At 36.8% G+C, this 24,478-nt stretch overlaps 2 protein-coding genes across 5 annotated transcripts in view; one reads left to right on the top strand and one right to left on the bottom strand.

The window, feature by feature from the left end:
* Positions 1–18,522, bottom strand: part of LOC120634155 (protein polybromo-1) — a 35,405-nt gene extending 16,883 nt beyond the window's left edge. For all 3 annotated transcript variants that reach the window (XM_039904572.1, XM_039904573.1, XM_039904574.1), the window contains exons 1-15: positions 18,237–18,522; positions 17,137–17,286; positions 16,612–16,783; positions 14,629–14,759; positions 14,069–14,154; positions 12,780–12,948; positions 11,240–11,407; positions 10,483–10,588; positions 9,275–9,506; positions 8,652–8,767; positions 6,788–7,038; positions 3,337–3,613; positions 2,499–2,763; positions 1,234–1,332; positions 530–691 (exon numbers count right to left, since the gene is read on the bottom strand). In XM_039904572.1, coding sequence (XP_039760506.1) covers positions 530–691; positions 1,234–1,332; positions 2,499–2,763; positions 3,337–3,613; positions 6,788–7,038; positions 8,652–8,767; positions 9,275–9,506; positions 10,483–10,588; positions 11,240–11,407; positions 12,780–12,948; positions 14,069–14,154; positions 14,629–14,759; positions 16,612–16,783; positions 17,137–17,286; positions 18,237–18,362 — 2,510 coding nt within the window. In that variant the 5' untranslated portion in view covers positions 18,363–18,522. The remainder of the gene's footprint in view (positions 1–529; positions 692–1,233; positions 1,333–2,498; positions 2,764–3,336; positions 3,614–6,787; positions 7,039–8,651; positions 8,768–9,274; positions 9,507–10,482; positions 10,589–11,239; positions 11,408–12,779; positions 12,949–14,068; positions 14,155–14,628; positions 14,760–16,611; positions 16,784–17,136; positions 17,287–18,236) is intronic.
* A 213-nt stretch (positions 18,523–18,735) lies between these two features.
* Positions 18,736–24,261, top strand: LOC120634328. Of its 2 annotated transcripts, none has more exons than XM_039904837.1 (5): positions 18,736–18,996; positions 19,318–19,644; positions 20,505–21,356; positions 22,910–23,035; positions 23,898–24,261. In XM_039904837.1, exons 1-5 carry the CDS (start codon positions 18,817–18,819, stop codon positions 24,072–24,074), a joined length of 1,662 nt encoding a protein of 553 aa, XP_039760771.1. In that variant the 5' UTR covers positions 18,736–18,816; the 3' UTR covers positions 24,075–24,261. The 2 variants fall into 2 exon arrangements, with proteins under 2 accessions (XP_039760771.1, XP_039760772.1); XM_039904838.1 differs by having other exon boundaries at positions 22,910–23,097; positions 23,898–24,020.
* Positions 24,262–24,478: the final 217 nt, after the last annotated feature.

Genomic DNA, 24,478 nt, shown 5'->3' with positions numbered 1-24,478 from the left:
AGAGACAATTCAGAAATTATAAATGCCCAAATTGCCCCCGCTCTCCTACTTAAATTCACAGCGCTCACCATTGCGGCAGGGAGTTGGTCAAAAATGTATGTTATATTTATTTTGAAAATAAAACTTTGAACAGAAAATCAAAAGTCGCTAATATATTATCTATTAATTAGTAATCTAGTACCTATCAGTAATTTTACGAAGAGAAAAGATTTGTATGTTTATTTATTTGTGTTTGATAAACTCTTAAACTACTGGTGTGATATTATCTGTTTGTATTATCTTACTCTACTTTTTTCGTATGGATTTATGGTATTAAAAAAAAAATCCGAATTAATATTTTCTTCATCTGTCAGTAATTGTCAGTTTAAGAGCCCCCTAAACGTTACGATTGGCCGAATCGATGTCGTAACTTTAGACATCACATAATAGTTCGTGAAAAGTTTTATTTTCTCTAGGAATCACCTAAATCAATTAATTAAGGCAATTCTTAGGTTTAGTGAAAACGGGGATTAGTTTATCATATAGTTACCGTTCGAACACAGCAAAAATGTCCTGTTGGAAGTGATCAAGCCGTTTGTAGAGGCCTTTATCGAGCCTCCGCTTAACGAGATCCAGAGAAATGGCTCTCACTTTCTGCCCGTTTGTCGCTTCATCATGCTCCGGCAACTCTGCCATACTGTCAGAGTAGCATCTGAAGGAAAAAAGAAAATTGTATGAATATAAAATGCATATAATAATTTTCAGATTCTTTGCCGTTTCGATCCTGCAAAGTTTCCTACTAGATGGCGCTACAGTCGCTGTAAATACTGATATCAAAGCAAATAATAATAAACAGTCGGAGCTTAGTGGTCAAAGCGCTCAGGCCGCGATTACCAGAAAGTCGCAGATTCAAATGCTGTCAGTTCCGAAAATGTTTCTCAGCATTTTAAATTTATAAAATTGAAATTTCCTCTAAGCGTAGTTAAAAACACAAAATAAATAAATAAAATTAAAAAGAAAAAAGAAAAGTTTAGCTTCTGACGCAACGCATAAAGAATTTACTGATTTTATTTCATTTTATTTTATATTCGGAGAATGGGCGCCGAGCTTTAGTGATATTTAATTGCTTAAAACGCACAAACTCCGAGAAGATATAGTCTTACAAACTAGGCTGTCACCACTTCATTGATGCCACCGCTTCGGTAGGTAGTGCTTTCATGCATGTACGAAGTGCTCTAATTTTTTTAGTCATACCTGCCCTCTTCATCTTGGTGGTTGTAGATTGTGGTAAACAGGTTTAGAAGTAGTTCCTGCACCGCGGCCGGTACATCCGGTATGGCGTCGTCATCTTCCCTGAACAAATAAAATAAATCGTGTGTGAACTTATTTATTTATTTACTAGCGCATTAGGCAACAGGGCCGATACAAAAACCCATTGCCAAAAGATATGTAAATCTTTAAAATATGTATGTACTTAAGAAGTTATAAATTAATATGCAATATCTTAATATTAATTGTATATGTGGCTCCCACCGTTTCTGCGGCACTTGAAACACAAAATTTTTTTTTTTTTGGTCTCTTAAATATAGATTTCATCTTTGCTACAGACACAGGATAGGACTTTAAATCAACTAGTATTTTATAGATTTGGTTATTTCTTTAATAAATAACAGTAAACACATAGGTCATTGTCTGGAATTAATTCTGTCTTAACCCAAGGTCATTAGTAAATATATTTTTTATGGCAATAATTGACGGACAGTGGGGGCCATGGAGGGTATGCAGATGATATAAAATGAAGAAAATCCAGTAAGAGTTATAAAAAACTTAAGGATAGGCATTGTAAGAGTTATAAAAACCATTTTCTTTCATCTGCATACCCTAAGCATACTCTCTGTGCCACTGTTGACGGACATATGGTTTGTGGAAAACCGTTGCCTTTAAGAGGATAAAAACGGCATGCATGGAACACATATTACAAAGCACCATCATTTGTCCATCAACCTGAGCTTGTCGCCGTACCCAGGTTCTTTCTTATTCAGTCTTGGTCCATGGTCTATTTTATTTGTGTTTTGTGTATATACACTTAACACAAAATAAAATAGACTAGTTATTTATTATGTATACAATATATTACCCGAATTCGATTATCCCCGAAAACTACTTGGTTGCCTGGAAAATATCGATATATAGCCAAAAAGCCGCTAAATTGTACCTTCTACCTCAACGCTCTGTAATGTATTTTGTGAATTTTCTGTGTGTGGTGTACAATAAAAGTGTATTCATTCATTATTTTTTAACGAGCGGACGCGCTCTTATCCCAAACGACCATATCTGGTCCGTTATTTGGAGTCCCCTTGACATTGACAATTGAGCTGTCAGATGCCAATAAATTTACGTCCACTGTCACCACTGACATTGACAATTGACTATTTCCAGATATTTACTAAAAATGGCGGTAGTACTTCCCCGGACGAACTCTGTCACAAAGAACAACTTGGGTTGGGTCTCCAACTTACCGCAGCATCTGTTTAGTCTGCAAGCACACACGTTGCAATATCAACGCGTCCTTGTAAATCTGCGAGTCCGGTTCGTTATATTTGCACGCATTGTCGAACATCAGTATGAAATCCGAAGCCAGCTCGTTCACGGCGGTGTATAGCCCGTTCTTGAGTTTATGGGCTATCTTCTCCATGTCTATGGGGTTCTTTATGAGCTCATAGTAATCGGGATATTCGCTTTTGTTTGGTAGCTTCATGAAAATTAGGGCAAGTTGTCGATTAACTGGAAGAGGGGTTAGAATATTAGAGGGGCGATTGGGTAAGAGAAACCATAAAATTAAATGAGACAATCGTTATGTGGAATAGACCCACAAAAAATTGACGTATATTAATGAATCGCATGTTGATTTGTTCCTTATGATCTTTATAATACAATGGTATGATTACCCAATCTCGTCTTACCGAAGTACTGAAAATCTATACGAAACAATGTGAACCTAAAAATGTCACTAGCTATTTTCTCGTAAGTAGATAGGTCCCATCAGGTAGGTGGAGTACAATTTCAAAAAAACCTGTGGTTGTCTGACTGAAAAGTGTCAAGTGTCAGTGACATAGACAAAGTAAACGAAAGTCAATTAAAGTTGGGTAGATTTACGATATTCCGTGAAACGTCTGTGTAAATGATAATAAAAATAAAATTAAAAACAATTTCGTGGATTCTATGACATCACTTTTTACAAATTCAAAGCCGATATTGTTCAGCACTACCGCAAATTGTTGAATATTACTTTTTTTAAATGTAAAAACGTGCAAAAAAAAAACTAAAAAATTATAAAGTTATAAAAAGCTCACTCACCTTTAGGATCTCTATAATCCCGAATAGCATCATACAGAGTCCTCAACTTCTGCTCAAATGGCGACAGCTGCTTAGATTTCGCCGCTTTGAACGTTTTCAACGGAGGCTTCCTTTCATAGTTTGCGCTTGTCAGCTCTTTGAGTTTCTCGTTCATGACGCGCTCTAGAAGGTTCGCGTCTTCGTATATCATGGAACCCTCCTCGTTGAACTGGCGGCAGTTCGAGAACATCAGCCGGAAGTCGGATGTCATTTCCTCTATCGAGTTGTAGCGGTCGTTCTAGAAGGATAAGACAGTATTGAGGGATTAATCTTATTTTTTTTTTATATATAATTTTAATTTGTTTGATGTCATTTTGATTTGTTTTAATTTTATTAATTATTTTTAACATACATCTTTCTAAAATTTATTTATTTATTTTAAATTGTTTAATCGATACAAAATATAATATAAATAAACATTGTATGTCATCAAGGGTGTAAGCGAAATGTTAAAGAAAACTGAACCGAAGGATTCAATGCATGTTTCTGAGTTAGCGAGTTCAACGTTGAAATTTTTGTCTGCTAGGAAACATGGCAGGTATATTCAACCCATACTCTTAATCGGTTTATACGCGACATCGCACCGTAACCTTAAATAGCTTAGCGACACTTCTTTGTCGGTAGTGTGGTAACAAGCCACGGCCGAAGCCTCCCACCAGACCAGACCAGACCAGAAAAGATTGGGAAATTATAGTATTATAGAAATTATAGTACCCGGGATAGTACTTAAATAAAAAGCATTAATGTGTAATTATTTGTAAGTACATATGTTTGTAATAACAATAACAAGTTGCCAAGATACTGCAGCGCGTCGGACATGTTCGCTAGGGCCAGAGTACCGGATTTCTTTGCGATCATGAGATCGCGTATCGCAACATTTTGGAGTCGTTTGCGAGCCTCCGATAATGAAATCCTAAGCACGTTGGCAGAGGGTCTGGACTGCTCGATTTTCAAGCACTGGCTTTCGGTGCACCATGAAGCGAATAGAAAATAAACTGTAGTGATTTTGTAAAGTTTAGGTATAAGATAACCCATAAACTATGACGAATTATGTAATTATTATGACGGACGTGACTTTGCAATATTTTTATATATTGCAATACTGTTACTTATTATTATAATTTTGTTATTTAATTTATCTTTTTATATTCTAAAAACTAGGTTTATACCTTTCAATAAAGATAATAATTATTATTATTATTTCTTCTCTTTGTTTTCCCAATCCTAAGGTTGCCTGAAAGCAGTGGCGTTCCTAGGGTCTTGAATGAGAGCAAGCCCGGTTACATATAGGACTGTATTTGACTCTTTATAAGGCCTATATAAGGCAGTTGATGTTGTGCCAAATGACAAATATCAACTCATCTTTGAAAAACACTACGATTAAGGTCCGCACACGAATTATGATTACAAAAAGCGTGGGGTGCATGGTGTCAATAGTTATAAATATTTTATTGACAGATATGAGTAGACTGATTATCATTTTGATAATATCTTAAAAAGCACCCCACGCTTTTTTTTAAATATTTTTTTTTTATTCCCACTATTATTAAATATATTTATATATATATTTTATTTATATATTTGTATAATTTAAATTATAATTTTTATTAATACATAACTATAACCTAAAATAAACTATTTAAAAACTAAATAAAATCTAAAACGTCCTCGAAACCACCGCAGCGAGGCACAGTTCCTAAGATGCTGGCAGCATTGCCCCTCTGGATGGCCAAACTAATTCGTTGGCCAAGGTAACTGCCCGCTCTAGGATCACCGGTAGACTCGATAACCCTTTTCGATAATTCTTTGAAAAGGGCTCTTGCCTCCGGACCCCACGGTCCCAAAGTCTCTACTCCAAAAGGCACAAAAATGAAGCTGCTATCCAGGTTTTCATATTTACGCCTCTTGGCCTGCTCGGCACTGGAAGCAGCCGCACCTACCATTGACGAAGTGGCCTGGATGTGTGATGCAGCTAGGGTATCAACACAAGTTGCATCCCACAGAAGTGACCTTCCAAGCCTCCAAGGTATGAGCGTCATACCATCAGGTCTCTTGCCATCGCTCCGCGCCAAACCAATAGGTTCTAATACAGATGGTACGTGAGCGGTAGCTAGAGAACGTCGGATGATGTCGTTGATGGTGCTATGGCGAGAGAAGCGACCAGCGCTTCTTGAACAGGAGAGTCCATGGTGACCGTAGGTGTCAACGCTGTCACCGCAGTGGCATCGATGAGGCTGAATTATAGAGGCGCCAAGCCTAAGACCAATGACCACCGATAGAGTGGTGTGGTCTAACATAGTGCCCAGGTTAGCTGAAGGGAGAGCATGTAGCCAGTAGCCGGACTCCTTAGCAGAGAGAGCAAGAAGACGAGCACGGTCTCTTTTAGATGGCATTTGGTCTAAAAGTGTGTCAAAAGTTTTTTTTGCAAATAATGTCGTCCCACTGTCTCTGTGAAGAAAAAGAAACCGGAAAAATACTGGGACTAAGAGCAGACCAACTATTTCTTGCCTCTGCCAAGTATGACACTTCTATGGAACCCAAAGAATTGGATATAATTTTTTGAAAAAGAATGTGTGTACTGTACACAGAGGAAAGAAAAGCTGGCAGCGAAACACTTGAAATTTTGCGAATTCCAAGACCGCCATACCCTATCGGAAGTGAGGCCTGGGTCCATATTAAATTATATTTATTGAAATTTTTAACACTACTCTTAATTTAAATTTATAAAAAATTATTTTCTATTTTTTAGTACAGTTTTCTATAGAAAGCGTGTTTTTTTAGTTTTTTTAAACTACTATTTATTTTCTACTTTTTAGGTTTACTTTAATGACCGCATGAATGACATAACAACATGCTGATACTGTCAACACTGAAAAAAGTTCCAATTTGACAGCACAATCCCCATCTGAAATTTAAATTTGTCAATTAGCCCCATTAACAAAATGATTCGCCATTTTTTGAATATATTAGTTAAAAATATGTTAAATGAAGAACCGCTCAATCGATTTTGACCAACCATCTATTTAATAGTCCGAACAAAGCCTAAACATTTGGTTTGGGTACGTGAGCCCGTTCTCAAGTTATAAAATTACAACGAAAAGTGGCATTGATTTTTATATATACCTATAGATATCGATATATAACATATACATATAATAAACTTACAATATAATATATACCTTTATAACTCTTACTGGATATATTTTCTTCATTTTATTTCATCTACATACCGTGTGCATACCCTCTATGCACGCCACTGTATTAAAGCCGGGCTTTTCGACTTCTATGGTTGTACCGCCATTGGAAGACATCGCTACCAAGTGATAAGGCCGTACTTTTTTTACCGCCCAAATTTTTTTATTTTGTTTTTTTTTTGTGGTTTGCAGTTAAAGTGAAGTAAAAAGAAACATACTTTAATATTAGCCTCGATGGTCAGCATGTCGATGGGGCGCTCGATCACGTTGTAGTACTCCGGGTACAGTTTCTTGCTCGGCTTCTCCATGAACAGCAACATGGGCTGGCGGCCGTCGGAGCACGTGAACTCCACCAGCTGCTTGGATATGAAGTGCAATTTCTTCTTCAGCGGCACGTTGGACTTGGGCACGACGGGCGACATGGTGGGCGAGGCTGCGGATGCCGGTAGCGGGTTGATGCGAGGTCGACCTGGAATTGTTTTTTTTTTTAAATGAAACTTTTATTACATAATCTCAAACTTTTCCGCCTGGGTGTGCATGTCGCGTGACGGTCGGCCGCGGAGTAGGGATTAAGTGGCGGCGCCTATAGTTCGCATCAGCTGACCGTCTAGTGTATAGACTGTTACTCATTTGTGCTAGTGCTCCATAAAATATTGGTAACGTTTATAAACTGTGAAACTCATAATGAAGATGGAATTGATAATAGAATGATTGAAAATAATTGAAAAACGGATCAAAATGACTCAACGATTATAAAATATTGTTTTCAGTTTTTTAATATGTGTATGCATTGTATGAATGAATATACTTTTATTGTACACCACATAAACATATATAAAAGTTGTAACTAAAGATTTAACGAAAAGTATACAATTTGGCGGCCTTATCGCTAAGCGATCTCTTCCAGGCAACCAAAAGGCGCAAAACACAGCTCAAGAAGAGAGTTAGGTGGTGCATATAAATAAATATATATACCTATATATACATAAACACTATATATCTATAATATACATTTAGATTATCTTAATATATATAAATCTCCTGTCACGATGTTTGTCCGCGATGGACTCCTAAACTACTTAACCGATTTTAAATTAAATTGGCACACCGTGAGCAGTCTGGTCCAACTTAAGAGATAGGATAGCTTAGATATTTCATTATAGTCGCAATTTTATTTTATTGCAAATTATTTGTCTATAATTAATTGACAGTCACATGTACTCATTTAAGGCTTAGCGATACTGAATACGATAAAAACAAAATCAAACGCAGACGAAGTCGCGGGTAACAGCTAGTATATATATATAATTTAGATGACATATATATATATCATCTAAATAATTGTTAATTATTATGCATGTCGTACTCTAAGACACAGAGTTAAATAAAAATATTAGTTGGAGACCTAGTCTACTTTTATCAATTCATATTATCATTCCCATTTTCCAAGTATAAAATTTACGTTGATGAAGCGATTTTTACACCCTTAATGGTATATGATTCTGAATTTTTGTAAGTTGTATTTTAATGTGAAATTTTATTTTATAGTTATTTTATTTATTTATTTATTTATTAGTTTTTATGGAAAAATAAATATGCTCCGTTTGAGTTAATATTTTTATGGGTTGATTCCTTATGAAACATACCTATAAATCCTTCAATATTATTTCGTAATGCTGTTACACGTTGTGTATGTAAATATAGATTGTATTTTAGCGTTCATTAATTTGTTAATTTTTTCATAAGCAATTTTTTATAAATGTTACACAAAATTCATAAAAAAATAAACAGTGTCAAATTCGCCAATACTGTCTAGTGCCATTACAACAGTCATTATTGCCTATAAAAAAAAATATTCTTACATAAATAATTTAAATATCACTTGCTTTAACGGTGAAGGAAAACATCGTGAGGGAAAGTCATGCCTGAGAGTTCTCCATGATGTTCTCAAGAGCGTGTGAAATCCACCACCATTCTCATTCTTGCAGGAGACCCGGGTCTGTGGTAGCCCGGTTATGGGTTGATGATTATGTATATATAATTGCTTAAATGGCTTAACACATGTCCTCTGAATAAACTTACCCCTGGGACGAGGCGTGGCGGCTTGCGCATGATTTTTAACGGAAGATAGGCTTTCGTCATCGCTAGAAGAGCTCTGCACGATGTCTAACAGCTCCTGTACGCGCTGTTGCATTAACCTGCAACAAAACACCGCTGTTAACATTTATTTATTAATTAATTAGCTTTTCCAGTGTAACAAACTGTTCTATTACACAATACAAATATAGTTTTTTACCCCTGGCGTGCGTGCGAGCGTGCGTGCTTGCGTGCGTGCGTGCGTGCGTGCGTGTATGTGTGTCTGATACCATATTTCCCGAACGGATGAACCGATTTTGATTTTGTTTCTTATATTTGGTAATTGAATTAGTCGGGAGTGTACTTTACTATGTTCGGTGTTAATCGGTCCCACGTGGCAGCAGCCCAAAAAATGGCGAATTACATATTTTATCACAACTCCCTCCATATAATCATCAAATGAAAAGACTCGACTAGTGGAATATTATAAACAATGACAAACTTCAAATTCAAAGTTGCCGTTACCACAAAATAGCGAATAAAGTATTTTCCTCAATATGAGTATCATACGAAAGGGCATTATATGTTTTTTTTTTTAAATTTAATTTTATGAAAGAAATAATATTTACCTTTGCAGCTTGACAGCATCCTTGTAAAGCCGCGAAGTGGCCACGTTGTATTGCTTCGCGTTCTCGAACATGATGTTCATGTCGCCCGCCACCTCGGAGAGGGTTCCGTACGCGCCGCGGCGGATTTTGTTTTTAATCTGGTTGAGCGACACCGGGTTCTTGATCTCTTTGTAGTAGTCCGGGTATACGCGGCGCGATGGAAGCTTCCAGAACGGGTTGGCCATTGGTGAACCTATAATTGGAAGGAAGTTAATACTACGAAACGATTTAAAATAAGTTTTGATATACCTTTAAGCTGGTACCTACTATTATTATATCAACCCATTACCGGCCCACTATAGGGCGACGGGTCTCCTTCCACAATGAGACTGGAGTTAAGACCATAGTATCCACCACGCTGGCCCAGTGCGGATTGGTGAACTCCACACACCATTGAGAACATTATGGAGAACTCTCAGACATGCAGGTTTCCTCACGACGTTTTCCTTCACCGTGAAGCAATTGATACTTTAATTGCTTAGAACGCACATAAATGAGAAAAGTTAGAGATGTGTGCTGGGAATATAACTCGGCCTACCGAAACTGAAGTCGAAGTCCCACCCAATGGGTACCCGCTTACCACACACCACACCGCTTGCACAGTTAAATGTATAAGCAGGCATTGAAAACAGGCTGCGTGGAACGGCCATGTCAATTTAGCTTAATTTGCTCTAATTCAAGAAACATTACAAATCTGTGCTTTTCTAGCACGTTAAGCGAAGAGAGCGAAAGCTCTCTACAGCTTTCGGTCATGATCACTAACTCATGATAACAAACCCGCATCGGGGAGTGGCGTCCCTGTACAGTTTGTATAAAAAACTAAGAATATGAATATCATATTTAGTACCTATTTTTTTACATTCATGACAGTAATGAAAAAACGGACAATTAAAATACTAAGTGTCAGTCATCTAAATCCTCTGAAACGTGACGCTACATTGTAAACTGCTGGTGTTCAGTGCGCGCTGGGTCTTTGAAGTAGCCGACGCACAACTTTCTATTGCGGTCCATATATTTCCACCTCTTTTCTTCCATAATCTAAAGAGCTATTCCCAGCAGTGGTGCTTTATTTCGGCTGATGGTGATGTACACATTAACAGACTCTTGCGTACGCAATACAAGCGCGTACGCATGCAGACAGTATATATAGTTACAAACACAAATCTTACCACTGGGTCCTAAATGATTTTTAACTACTTCCAGTAGCTTCCACTGCGGGGAGTCTTCATTATCGTTTTTTTCTTCGTCGGTTTCGCCGCCGCTGTCTTCGGAATGCTGCAAAAGAATTAGTTATGATGGTGAAATTTAAGATGGAAGTGCGTTAACTCACTAAATCTTAATGAATCTTAAAATAGAGCGATCTCTTCATGAACAAAATGTGTTCATGAAGAGATCGCTCTATTTTACAAAAATATTTTACTTAAACGAAAGAAAAAAATATGTAAATTTTATGCTTGATATAATAATAGAGGGGGAGAGAAGTAAAAAATAGAGTATAGTTGTCCACACGTTGGAAGGTATTTCTAATGAATAACTAATTGTTAATTGTATACCATTCTTTTCAGAAACAGTTTTCCGTACAGATTTTAAAAGTTATTTTGTTACTTCTTTTGGTAATATAAAAAAAAATATCGAGCAAAAAAAGGTATACAAATAATCATCTGGATTCAAATCGTGGTGTTCTGGTTTCGGGACCACCCAATTTTCCACCTGAGCTATTATAACAATGTATCTACATGGTGGCGAAATTTTTCTTCGAATTATATTGATATTGTAGCAGTTTTTCATTGCCTAAACTACGGATAAAACGACGTTTTCTATACATATAGAAAATAATTGCTTGTTTAGAGATATTAGATAAGTAATTATTTTAAATAGCTACCAAATAAAATACTTCTATTTTACACTTTCTTTTTTAAATATTACCTTGACTTCTGGTTCAGCATCGGAGCCGGGTGGCTCCATGATGGCCAAAGCCCTACTGGAAGGGGCGGGTCCGACACGCGATGTCCTCTTAGAGCGGATCCGTTCCGAAGTCTTAGCCGGGCCGCTGCGACCGTGTTGTTCTATTTCTTGCTTACGGACTTGAATGATCTACGAAATAAAATACGGTCATATAAACTAAATTTGTTGACCTCCCTTCGAAGTCACCTCATAAATGGGAGGTCCAGATCGATCGATACAGGCAATAGTGTCAACATCAATCATCATCATATCAACCGATTGGAGTCCATTGCTGAACATAGGTCTTTTGTAAGGAGTTCTAAATACCATGGTTTTGTGCAGCTTGGGTCGGTTCGGTTCTCCGAGCGATATGTTGGACTCTTTTTATTTAGCGTCTCAAATGAACCATAATGCTCTTTATATCTATATAATAAGTATATTTCGGCACGACTTTAAGTATTTTAAATTAAATTCAAAAATAAATAAAAATGGCGCAAAAAAGCTCCGTTTGGGGTCACCCAACTTCGTGTCTGCAATGGCGTTACAAGTCTATAATAATGTTTAAACTATAGTTAACTGCAGTCTGGTTTGTAAAATCTACTTTTAAAGGTTTATTTTGCAGAAACAATGGGTTAAAAATACCATATTAGCGAATATATAAAATCGGATTTTTCTCTGGTTTATTAGTAAGTATCACTTGCTTTAACGGTGAAGGAAAACATGCATGCCTGAGAGTTCTTTATGTTTTCAAAGCGAATTATACCAATACGCACTTAGCCAGTGTGGTGTATTACGGCCTTAAATCCTTCTCATTCTGAGAGGAGACTCACGCCCCGTCGTATGCGATGGCTCTGCGAAGTACCAGCTTGTACCTTAAGACTTGGTGTATCATCATTACGGGTCCACTACTGGCATGAGTCTCTTATGCCCGTTTTCACTTCGATTTAGGCGTCACCTAAATCGAAAGCCTAACGATTGTCGTTATCTAGCGAAATAAAAACGTTTTACCAACTCTTAGGTGATCACTATAGGTGAAAGGTTGATGTATGCATAGAAATCTCCTTAGATTAGGCGTTACTTATCAAAGTATTGCCGTGTTCGTCGTTAGGGGGCGTTCATAAAATACGTGAGATGCTTAAGGGGGGGGGGGGGGGGGGAGAGGGTCGAGTCAAATCTCATCTAATCTTACGTTGGGGAGAGGGGGTCTCAACAAATACCACGCAATTTTTTTTTGATTGAAACAAAAAAATTGTACTATTTTTGTCCATTGGTTTTAGCACGATAGTAATCCAACGCGTTAACGTAAGAGACCCCCATTTTGAAAAATCCCACGTGAGATTGGGGGATGGGGGAGGGGTTGAGTAAAGTCTCACCACATCTCACCAGAGGAGGGTCAGAAAATTAAAAAAAACATCTCACGTAATTTATGGAGACCCCCTTAGTGAAAACGGGGATTAGAATAAGAAGGCTTTAAGGCCGCAGTACACCGTGCTGGCCAAGTTCAAGTAGAATTCTTACGTACCTTCTTCAATGTCTTGGCGTCCTTGTATATCTGACTTCCAGGCTCGTTGAAAAGGCAAGCATTGCGGACCATGTTCGACAGATCCTTGTCCAGCTCGCTCAAGTGTGTATACTCCCCTCCCTGTATCTTTTGCGCGATTATCTTCAGGTCTATGGGGGAGTCGATGACGCTGTAAAGTGGAAACATCTAGAATAGGGTATCAGAGTGTCGGACTACTTTCACTGAGTTTGTGTTTTAAATTAACAATAGTGCTTGTAGCGGTCTCCACATTACCAAACTAGATGGCGCCACAAAGATATTGCGTCATGCTAACGAAGTGTTCACAAAAAATGAATGGTTGGACCTCGTTCTCCAAACATATCAACCGTTCGGAGGAAGATCTTGCTATTGTTACGGTCGACCATACAATCATAGCTCCCGTACATTGGTGACCCCGACGTGATACCTGACGTGATCATCACGGCACCGCACTTCACGCCTGACTCACCCGACGTGATGACTGAAGCACCGCAACCTACGCACGCACTCCTGACGATCGCAACGCACTCAACGCTTTCAACGCATGCAACGCTCTCAACGCACAAAACACTCTCAACGCACTAAACGCTCGCAACGCACTTAACGCTCTCAACGCAAGCAACGCTCACAACTCAGTCAACGCTCTCAACGCACGCAACGCACACACACGATTGGTCAGACAGAGGTATACTACAGCAAGCACATTGAGGACTGTCAATCCTGCAACACATCGGCGTCGCTTCACGACCTCTTAGCTAATAATACTTAAGACGCTGAACATTATTTACTGTCTCTCGAGACTTACTTGATTTTTGAGTAAACCACTGACAGTTTTTACAGAAAGGAATCAGATACAGTCCTAATGGGGAACGCGTCGCGTAGCGTAGGCATTATGCAAGTGTCGGTCTTTTATCGTCAGTAGGGTTGTCATAAGTAAACACTTAGAAAGTTTTGAAAAAATAAATATGCTTCTTTTGATTTAATATTGTTACAGGATGATTCCTTATGAAATATACTTATGCACCCTTCAACAGTATTTCGTAATTCCGTTACACGTTGTATATGTTTTTTATTATCGAAAATGTTAGTTTCCCGCGGGGTTCTTAAATTAAACAAAACGCGAAAGAAGTCGCAGGCAACCACTAGTAGTGCCGCGCTATCTCTATCAGACACACGGGCGTGCGAATGAGATAGCAGAAGCGGCCGCCTTTTACAAATGTATTCTTTAATTGCGCGTGTTATACATAAGTACGAACGAGTTTTTTTAATACCTAAAGTAATCAGGGTACCGTCGTTTCGAAGGCAGGAATTGGAATGCCGGATACAAGGGGCGACCGTCGACGTTAGCTGTCATTACCTGTAAAAAGAAAAATGCTTTTTGTCACACGCCTGAACTGCAATGCATAAAACCTATACAATATGTAGATGAATACTAAAATAATATTTCACATGCTTTAGAGCTACATTGTTAACTGACTCTGAGACTTATTTGTGAAGCCGAAACGCTAATAGTTCTTGAGATTAGCACTGTTTTAGTTTTTACTGAAAGAAATCAGGTACAGCCCTAATATCACATGCAAAATTAAAATCAAGTGACTACAGTCACTTTATTAGGTATGTGTCGCGTAGCGTAGGTACTATGCGTGTGTTGGTCTTTTATCTTCAATAGGGTTGTCATAAGTAAACACTTAGAATATTAAGAATTAGTTTGTACGGAAAATTAAAAATGCTTTTTGGATTTGATATTTTTACAGGGTGATTTTTTATGAAACATACTTATGCATCCTTCAATATTATTTCATAATTCTTTTACACATTGTATATGACTTACCGCATTAAACAACTCCTCAAATACATTGTCCTCGTCATTGTTAGTGGAGGTTTCGGAGACATCTTCAGCAACATCGGACCGTCTGCTGGAAGAACCGTTGCGGGATGATTTGGGCGTTTTTAGTTCTTCACCTGTCAGATCCACAGAAACAAATCATGTAAATTCTATTTTTCTTTATAGCAGTTGACGGACCAAAACGAAAGCCCATGAGATGAAGTGTAAAATTTCGCAAAGTCAAAGTCAAATATTTCTTTATTCAAAAAGGCACTTTTGATGCGTTCATTACATGTAAAATATAACATAGAACTTGAGTTGATGGCGAAAACTAAATTCGTCAACTTAAAACTAAAGCTACGAGGGTTCCAAACGCGCCCCAGTCTAAGAAGAAGCCCACAACAAACTTTGCCGGCTGTTTTTTTTTGTTATCACCATCACACATTGTCACAAACTATTTCAGAAAATCGTCTATAAATAGCCCAACACTTCAAAGAGCAAGCAAGGAACATGACCTACGCAGCCTCCTGTCCATCAACCTCAGGCTTAGGTGTTAAGCCTCATATGCCGGTTACTACACCGGCAACCGCGCCCTTCAGGCCGTAATACGCCAATGCTGCTTGGCGGCAGACATAAGCATGGCGGAAGTAGAAGAAGAAAAAGTCTTTATTGCACATAATAAATAAAATAAATAAAATAGCCTTTAATTCCAAAACGTCATTTCATACACATTTATACTTTTAAATTTAATAAACATTAATATATTGAAATGTTAGGTTAGGTATGGTTTTACAATAATATTGAATTAAAATTATGTACTTAAATTATTAATTAATTGTCACGAGTTTCGGATTGCCTGTTGGCAAAGTTTTGCACATACAAATATAAAACCAGGTTAACAAAAAACAAACACGATAATATACATATGAACAAAGGCGGCCTTATCGCTCGAAGCTATCTCCTCCAGACAACCTTTGGTTGAAGAAACATATTAGAGGAAACGGGATAGTGCAATACCTAAATTGTGCTAATTATAAACATTACATATACAATACATACTAATAATTCATATATATAGTAAAAAAAACATATATATTTATATATATGTATATAAATATCAATATATAAACTTAAATACATATTACTATTTATAAAATACATAGATATTTTGCTACATACTAGACAGGAAATAGTATTTTAACCGCGATTTAAAGATATTTAATGATTTGGACTGTCTTATATCCCTCGGCAGCTCATTCCATAAATTAACCGCCTTTACCGTAAAAGTACGCGAGCCATGTCAAAAAAAGTGCTGCTACTAGTTTAGCTATGTCAATTTATATTTACAGTGTTAGGACTTCAGCCTTCGGGGCGCATTAATGTAGAATAAATATATATAAATATATACTACGACAATACACACATTGCACCTTTTTTATTCCACTAAAAGTCAGTCATTGAGTGCATTTCAATGCGATTCACCTGGTGGTAAGAGATGATGCAGTCTAAGATGGTAACAAGCTAATCTGTTAGAGATACGGCAGTATTACCCTGTATATATTTAATGAGGGGACGCCTGCCGGGTGATCGGTCCTCTGTAAGGACTATTCAAACTATTCCTCATAGTATTACCCCATACCCCAAATTGGTTCTTACGGGACATTGTATCGAAAGGCTAAATGGCTTAGCGGCGCTTCTTTGTCGGTAGGGTGGTAGCCAGCTTATTCTTAGTTTATTTGTATATACTCAGTAATGGATGATATTAGGTTACCAGAACTGGCTGTCTTAAATGTTAGCAGTAAGCTAACTGATTCAGAATCTTTTATAGAGAGGTTTCATATTGTGGTAGTAGATAGTATTGTATGCAACTGTAAGTATTAAAACACTCAGGTGATACTATTGTAACAAAACCCACATACATATTTTAATACCCCCGATTATACAACAGTTGCATAAATAACTATTATTTTTAATACTATTGTAACATACCACTCTCTAATGCATTTCTATGTTTGCCATACAGCTTCCACAGCTCGATGGCATCCTTGTACTCCTCGGAGTCATGCTTGTAGAATGCCTTAGCGTTGTTCACCAACAGCTCAATATCTGCTGTCAGCTCCTCAATATCCTCATACGTGTCAGTTTTAAGCTTCTGTTGCACCTAAAACAGAAAGATACACATAAAGTTATGAATACAAACTTTTTTGTTGTTGCATCATGTAGAATTACTTTTTGCACTTGTGCCATAACATTGGAATGCCAAGTGGTAAAGTCAGATCAGAATTCAGGAATAGGGGATAATACAGGAATTGAAGGCTGGTGACCAACCAGCGTGTTCTGTACAAGGCGACTAAGATGACAGGCATCAGTGTCCTCTGTCTCTGTCATTTATAGAGAAAACCCTTGGGTGGTTCTTAAAATTTTGTATTCTGAATTGCCAGATGTCTTAATCATGAAAAAAAACAATTAATCTATCAATCAAACATACAAAACATAACATATTTTTATACCTACCCTCAACAAGTCAATAGGTTGTGACACAACCTCATAATACTGTGGCTCCTGTCTTCTTTTAGGTGCTCTAATGAAAGAGTCGCACAGCAGAGTCCCATCCTCCTTCTTGTATGAACGAATAATATCATACAACTGCTGACATATCTCACTCTGGAACAATTTAAACAAGTATTAAGTACTTGCTCATGATCACATGTAGCTAGGTTTCCTCGTTAGACCAATGTGCTCATATTATAATTTGAGTTTAAAGTTTACAAATGCAGTTATGCTCAAGCATACAAATTTTTATCCATAAAATTTTCTATGGGCCTTTTTTAATAAAGAATTATTTGACTTTGATTGGCAACAGAAGACATTAAAAAACACATAGAAAAATGTTTGGGAAACTGAACTACTAACCTTATTAGGTCTATTGACTAAATGCCTCTGGTCTAATAATAGTAATCACAAGTTGGGTTAAACATTGGCAACCAATGGTGGAAAAGGAAAAAAACATAGAAAAGAGGTAGGTGGTGCAATAAATAATATTTAAAATTATACAAATAAAATATATATATTATATAAATATAACTATAATATTCATATATGTATAATCATAATATTTACTTTTGTAAAAATATGGCAGTTATTTAAAATATTTATAATAAACTAATAAACCAAAAAGATTGCAAAATTAAAATCAGCTTCACAAAAAAATGGCCCACCATGCTCAGATTTTTTATTTTATTATTTTCCACTTAGCAGCACATCTTTGCCTGTGTGTCAAAGCCTCCTACCAACAAAACTGTTTTTTGCCCTTTTCCTGTGGAAAAAAATGTCTCCTAGCCAAACTAGTCATGCTGCAGGTCTCTGCCACTCGTCTCTGACTATTGCGTCCTACATCAGAGGTGTCGCAACAAGCTGCCTGCGCGCTGGTCATACTAAAAAAGACACCACTTTTCCAGCCTTTGTACACCAACCCGCATTGGAGCTGTGGTCGGGTTATGCTCTAAAATAGTCCCTCCTATAAGAGACAAGGGCTGTGCCCAGCGTGGAACGTCAATAGGCTGCGGATGAATACAAAAAATGATATTTAATTAAGAATGGCTTATTTTCAATACCGGTTCCAATTTTTTCTTTTTCCGTGATGGAGGAGGCCCAGGGTTGCTTAATTCCACTCCATCATCACTATCGTCACAGTCAACTCCGCGGCTTGCCACCGAAGAGGCGCGGCGTCTTTTACTCATTCCGTACTAAAAAAACTGAGTTTATGTTTCGTAACTAAATAATTGTAATCAAAGTGAATAATAAAGAAAAGAAAATAAATCCTTCCGTTCATTTAACGATAGATAACATGAATTAAAAATAAAGCTAAAGTTATAAACACAGAAAAACAACAAGCATCTTATCGACACTTTATGACAGATTTGAAAGGAAATTGCTAGTATTGCCAGTAAGATAATCTAAAAAATACCTATCCGGACCGGAGTTAACAAATGCCTTTGCTATTGGGCCATGGTTTGGAGTTTGGACCCCATCACAGAACCTAATCGGGTCGTGCATGTGTCCGTAAATCATAGATTAACAACAACAACAGGCTGCCAAAACCCAATTTACTCAAATTGTCAAATGTCAATGATCAATGTCAAGGCTGTTTTCCGTTGACGGTTGCAATCAAATATTTTTAATTCAAAATTTAAAATGGAAAAATATTATAAAAATTTTATATTGTGCGGTGAAATAGATTTCTATTGTGTTTTGTGCAAGGAAACTTATGGTGATGAGGCAGATGTCGAGAGGCACATGCGATGGGACAAACACAGAAATGTTCTGAAATTACAGGAATACCTGCATAAATATAAAAAAGATTTTATTTACAAGGTACAAAGATGTTTACTAGATCTTATAAAAATAGTAATAGTTCCCTTTGTGAAAACTCAACATTCTTTAAATTTATGGCCGTGGGAAAGGCCTTCTTTAGAAGCACTTCTGTCCGTTTGTAGTGATACTACCACCGGTTCGGAAATCAGATTCTTAACGAAAAGAAGTCGGTAAGAAATTCCGCAGTTTCTTTGTTCTAAAATTTAATATTGACTGCACATTTAATTAGAAGTACTTACAATTTTTTTAATTTTTAGAATTTATTATAATCTGAACATATTAATCTGTACTCACTAATTTCATTTATCTATTTAATTTCAGTTAAATGATATCTTCTATTGTGAAGTATGCAATCTACTAACAGTAGATGTGGCTAGCCATGTAAAAGAAGACTATCATAAAGCCAAGAAGGCAACCTCTGAAAGAATCTCAAAAAAATCTGAATTCGTAAAACGGGAACCCAATGGTACAATCAAAGTTAACAGCAAAGTTGTGTCCAAACTCCAGTGGCATGGCTTCAAAGACGGAAAATGCTCAACTTGCAATTTAGATAAAATTTACAAGTTGGATCATATCACCTCTACTAGCCATATGTCTTATCTCACACAGAGCAGAGTTAAATTTGAGGGTGATAAATGTTACCGAGAAGTGAGTATAAATTTTTAAGTTTTATATGTATTGATAGTAAACAACTTTTTAGAGGCGTTTAATTTCAAATTCAAATTCAATATTCATCTATTTCAAGTAAGCCTAATTAATAAGCATATTATTTTAAATTTACTTATGACAACTGCATGTTAGCTGCTGATCACACATGCAGTTGTTGTACAGTCCTATTGCAGTTGGAGCCCAAGTCTGCTGTTATAACAATTGTGTTTCAGCCGTTGATCAATTACAAAAAAAGCAGTAATACATTTTCTTTTTAATAAAAGCACTTTTAAATAAATATAGTATAACATTGCCAACCAGCCCCAAAGTAAACTTAGCTTGTCCTACATGTGCTAAGATAACTGATAAATATTAATGAATAATATACATAAATACTTTAATAATATGCAAATTAAAAACACCTAGATGCTTAAGAACATATATGTTCATCACATAAACATTTTCCAGTTGAGGTAATCGAACCCACAGTTCAAAGGTGGGACTTTGGACTGACAAGGCAGGGTGACTGCCCACTGTGCCAATTGGTTGTTGGATAACAAATTGGTTGTTGGATAACAGTACCCCACACATGAGAAAACATCCTTCACACAAACAAACTTCATTGACAATTTGTTGCACACAACATTTCAGTTACATTTTTTATTTCTCACATACTAAATTAACTATATAATCATTTTCAGAAGATAGAATTTTCAATATCAGCTTATAATTAAGCAGTTCATAGTAAGTTTGTGATTTTAATGTCCCTTTATCTATCAGCACCAATTTACCTTTACAACTTACTTTTATTTGTCCAGAAAGAACAGTGTTGGTGACTATCCTATCTCTATATTTTACAGTTGAAATCTGATAAGTTTTATTGTTTCACATGTTTCGAAACTTTTGAGAATGAGCACCTAAATAATCATTGGACTGACAACCACAGCAAAGTAACAAAACCGAGGAATTCTGAAAGTAACAACGGCAAAACCACGACAAACAAGTCAAAATGTGATTCGAATAACAACAAATGTAACTTATCAATTAAACTATTGGCTGAGTGTTTTAGTAGTAAATATGAATTTGATGTTGAGAAAAAAACAGCCAATTGCCTTTTGTGTGGTGCAACGGTCACCCCTTCTTTAAAAAATTTAACGGAACACCCAATTGAATTTCATCCGGAGACGGAGAACTTAAGGATTCACGATCACGGTAAAAGAAGACATGAACTAGCAATATATGCAAATGAGAATTATCTAAAGTTAAATGAGGGCGGTAGCAAGATATTTTGTACGCTTTGTGATATTTTTACATCAGCACATATGAACTGCGCTACACAACATGTTGAAGGTTTGCTGCACCGAGGACATTTAGAGATTAAAGGCCTAATAAAAGATAGTAAGCATTTAAAGCCACCTACAAAGGGTGTTGCATACAAATCTTTTCTAAAAGATATGTATGGTCCTTTTAAAATACTTGAATACAACGTTGTTATAATCAATGATGGAATTTGTATAGAACTAATGAGCTTTTGGCTGATACAAATAATTAATGGGTTCAAGGGCAGCATGGTGAAATGTTACGCTTGTAACTTGACAATGAATTTAATTGAATTGCCGAAACATTCAAAGGAGATAAATCATATGAAAATAGTGGAAAACTGTAAGGTTCTACTCATAGATGATGATGGACACGAAATCTTCATTAGAGAAGTGAGTTTTTTTTCAGCTTGATTTTTGAGTGACAATTTCTTTTTATTCCACTACAAGCTAACCCTCGACTCCAATCTAGGGTTGCCATACGTCCGGAATTGTCCGGACATGTCCGGTAATACAGGTCTTTGTCCGGAATGCGGGGGGAAAGTCCGGAATTTCTACATGTAATGCACTGACATGTTATAGCGAGCGCGGGCGGAAGAGTAGAGGCGCTTCCCCTCACCTCACCCCTTCCCCCCGGTCTCGTTCACACTTCACAGTCATAGTCCGCACGCGCAGGAAAAATTTGAAAATTTGCTTCGTTTATTCATAAACACGATGTTTATCAACATTAATATTATATTTATAAGAAAGTCAGGAAATCTCAACTCTCCGGCATTTTCTCCGGAATTTAGATTTTTTGATCTGGGAACCCTACTCCAATCTCAGCATTCTAACCTAACCTGTATGGCAGTTATATTAAACTCGTACCTCTAATCGTTTACTGTGCTGACTGTCGTACCGGAACGCTAAAACGCTAAGCGGCACGTCTTTGTCGGTAGTGGTAACTAGCCACGACCGAAGCCTTCCACCAGATCAGAAAACAAAATTCAGAAATTATAAATTCCCTATTTTTTCACAACTTACGTGTTTTACCTTATTTTGCTATAATACGCTAAAAGCAAACAAATCTGTTTAGTGCAATATATAATTTCTTCAATCTTTATACTCTACACCAAACAGATCTTCCAAATTATACTCTTTAGTCACATTCTTTACAGTAAATAATTGCTAACGTAAAATGTAAAATGTAAATTGTTGATGTTGGAAAAGAGCAACTGCTGAGTTTCTTGTCGGCTTCTTCTCGGTAGAATCTGCCTTCCGAACCGGTGGTAGAGTCACTACAAACAGACAGACTTGACGATTCAAAAGTGCTTATATTAGGCCTACTTGAAATAAATGAATTTTGAATTTTAACGATTATTCATTATAAATTTACCACAGAATTAAGAACATACAGAAACCGTGAACACGACTATTGAAGCATCAAAAACCACTACACTTTATTGGTTTCTCGATCAGGCGCGGACGGTTAGTCACTTCATACCATTAAGAAGTTGACAGTAATTATTTTACCCCTTATGTTCTAAACCTTTACCATAAAATGGAAAAAGTTACTTGAATAGCAAGATTGCCCGGGTATTTAGTGAGACATGCGCGGGGCGTTTTTACTATTTTAAGACACAACGCACTGCCTGCAAATAGGGTTTCTGGATGATCTTTATTCTATGACATCTCGGATTATAAAGATTGAAGAAATTATAAACTGCACCTTACAGATTTGCATGCTCTACGCAGATTATAGCAAATAAAGGTTAACGCTCATAGTATATAATGGAATTCATTTTTTTGACCAGGGTATGCATGAAGCTCGTTCTTCATGCATAAGCTGGATGGCGTAAAATGGAACAATCCTTCACATTTATGAGTTATACAAAAATTTAAGGGTAGGCAGTGGTTTTGTGAATGTATGAAGTGCACGTCACTCGTTCACTGGTATTTTTTTTTAGATCCATCCCGGCCTCTACCACTGCGGGTGCTGCAACAAAGTGTTTCCTTTCTGGGACAATGTGACAAAACACCTGAAGAGTTTCCCGCATAAGACGCAGATATACAGAAAAGAGCGTCTTAGCATGGTCTGTGCGAAACAGTTCCTCAATTCTTTCGTAGAGTTGGATGAAGAGGAGTAAAACAAACTGTGAGGCTTGGATGGCATTTATTAAAAACTACCTGAGGCCCGCGACTTCTGCCGCGTTCGTTTTTGTATTTAAAGCATTCCTTCTTCTTTCTTTTCTTAAGAATGGTTTATTTGAAAGATGGGCATTGTAAATAAATAAATCTATAAATATACTACGACAATACACACACCGCCATCTAGCCCCAAAGTAAGCGTAGCTTGTGTTATGGGTACTAAGATGACTGACGAATAACTTTAGGAATGATATAAATACTTATAATATACAGATAAACACCCAGACACTGAAAAACATTCATGTTCATTAGAGAATCGAACCCACGGCCTTGGACTCAGAAAGTAGGGTCGCTGCCCACTATCGGCCGTTATTGTAAGTCTCGGAGGCAGTACATAAAGTATCTCTAAAGCCTATATTAGTATAAGCCTGTAGCCTATATATAATGAGTGAACGCACGAATATAGCGATTTGGATTTCGTCATATATATTATCTTTATATATGTATATTTCTTGTGTGCGTGCGAATGTCATTGAACTCCTCCTAGACAGCTGGACCGATTTGAATGATTTTTTTGGGATATGTTTGGGTGGTACCCTGGATGGTTTAGATTCACAAATTAGCCCGACAGATGGCGCTGGGGTCCGCTAGTAGTTATATATATTATTAAAATTTACATAACAGGCTGCATTGTCGTATTAGGATAACTTTTCCTGTAATGACAAAAAATGTAAGATTGGAAATAAATAAATAAGATCAGCTATTTTTCATTCGTGTTAGCAAGTTTTTTATTTTTATTCTTTTTAGGTTTTGGCGCCTTCTGAATCTGCTGCCCGGGATTGGTGCCCCGATTCGCCCCCCACTAGATCCGGGGCTGCGCTGCCCCAATGCGGAATGGCGGGCTGTTTAATTTATTGTGTTATTTTCTTCACGCTTTGTTGTTTTTTGTTTTGTTTTTGCACAAACTTGTTATGTGAAGAGTAATAATAAAAATGCGTCTGCGGTGACTTGCTCCATGATTGGATGGACGCAAGTCTGTTTGACCTATGCATTGTAGCCCATATCTTTTTATCTTTCCGAAATGTAAACAATTTTTTTTTTTTAATAATTCGAAATTCAGTAGGCATAGTTAAAAGCACTTTTGAAACGTCAAATCATTATATTTGTATTGACTCTACCACCGGTTCGGAATTAGTTTAAGTCGAAAATAAATAAATAAAAGCTACGTAAATATTTTTTACATTTGAACAAAAATGTTGACTTTTTTTTTTTCTATTTTAAAGACTTTTTTTTTTTTTTCTACAGTACACTTTACAGTAAGATGGTTTACTTTAAAAGATAGGTAAAATAGAATTTGGACTATATATGTTATTTTTGGGACCTAAAAT

The sequence above is a fragment of the Pararge aegeria genome, chromosome 23 (genome assembly GCF_905163445.1).
Source record: "Pararge aegeria chromosome 23, ilParAegt1.1, whole genome shotgun sequence".
In the NCBI taxonomy this organism is placed as follows: Eukaryota; Metazoa; Arthropoda; class Insecta; order Lepidoptera; family Nymphalidae; genus Pararge; species Pararge aegeria.
Note: the sequence above shows the minus strand (reverse complement) of the source record. Positions and strands in the feature narration are given on the sequence as shown.

Excerpts from the sequence above, each read along its gene's own strand:
- LOC120634328 (XM_039904837.1), top strand. The coding sequence starts at position 18,817 with ATGGAAAAATATTATAAAAATTTTATATTGTGCGGTGAAATAGATTTC. Across the intron at positions 19,645-20,504 it reads GTGATAAATGTTACCGAGAA|TTGAAATCTGATAAGTTTTA; the intron begins GTGAGTATAAAT and ends TATATTTTACAG. Across the intron at positions 23,036-23,897 it reads GAAAAGAGCGTCTTAGCATG|GTTTTGGCGCCTTCTGAATC; the intron begins GTCTGTGCGAAA and ends TATTCTTTTTAG.